Source organism: Myotis brandtii, unplaced genomic scaffold (genome assembly GCF_000412655.1).
Source record: "Myotis brandtii unplaced genomic scaffold, ASM41265v1 scaffold4, whole genome shotgun sequence".
NCBI lineage: Eukaryota > Metazoa > Chordata > Mammalia > Chiroptera > Vespertilionidae > Myotis > Myotis brandtii.
The window spans coordinates 2,767,055-2,768,081 of NW_005365371.1; the positions used below are offsets into that span (position 1 = coordinate 2,767,055).

General features: G+C 39.5%; 1 protein-coding gene across 1 annotated transcript in view; it reads right to left on the minus strand.

Annotated features, from left to right (window-relative positions):
* SNX4 (sorting nexin 4) overlaps positions 1 to 699 on the minus strand; it is a 66,510-nt gene extending 65,811 nt beyond the window's left edge. The window contains exon 1 of the mRNA XM_005873129.2: positions 578 to 699. Within this exon, the coding sequence (XP_005873191.1) occupies positions 578 to 699 (122 nt within the window). The remainder of the gene's footprint in view (positions 1 to 577) is intronic.
* Between the last annotated feature and the right edge of the window lie 328 nt (positions 700 to 1,027).

Genomic DNA, 1,027 nt, shown 5'->3' on the forward strand with positions numbered 1-1,027 from the left:
CCCTTCCTCTCTGTAAGAAATCAATAAAATATATTAAAAATAAATAAATAAATAAATAAATAAAAGAACTTTTCTGGTGAGTTTTGATTTCTTACTCCATGATTTACTCTATCTTTTCCATTTTACCCAAGGTCTAAAGCTCCAGTCTCAACATTTTTTTCTGTTAATTTCTCTGAAACTCCCAACTCTCCTAAAATGACTCAGATTGTTTTATCTTTCCTAGACTTTGTTAACATCTCCACTTACCTAAGTCCACTTAAAATGCCCCTAAGAACCTGATACCTTTTCCCAAAATTACACTGGAATTCTATCAAGACCTCCATCAAATCATGTGTCAAATAATATTCCAGATACCAAAAGTATTTCACTAGTCTTCCTGCTCCCCCAAAACAATTACATTAGAATATAGTTACCAAGAATGCAAGAACACACCTGTTTACCTGTTAAAAAAGTAAGTACACAAAAACAATCCCTAAAAAGGCAATGACCTGTAAATAATTCTATTATACAACAGAATTTATGTCAATAGCTACCAAAGCCTTTCTATCTAAACCTAGGCCTAATTCTCATCACCTACCTTGTTTCAACGAGGTAAGCAGTATATGTTTCTTGCATGTTCATGGCATTTCTTCCAGTTCGCTTTTCTGCTTCTGAAACACTAATTTCTATCTTCTTCAACCAAAAATTATTTTCTGTCATCTGGACAAAAACAAATGGAAGAACAATAACAACAAAAAAACTTTTAAGATGGTATTGAGAAAAAAAAAACACAGCTATTATAATAGCTACTAGAGGCCTAGTGCATGAAATTCGTGCATGGGGGACGGGGTCCCCTCAGCCCAGCCTGCACCCTCTCCAATCCGGGACCCCTCGAGGGATGTCCGACTGCCGGTTCAGGCCCGATCACCGGGATTGGGCCTGAACTGGCAGTCGGACATCCCTCTCACAATCCTGGACCGCTGGCTCCTAATCGCTCACCTGCCTGCCTGCCTGGTTGCCCCTAACTGCCCCCCCCCTTGCCAGCCTG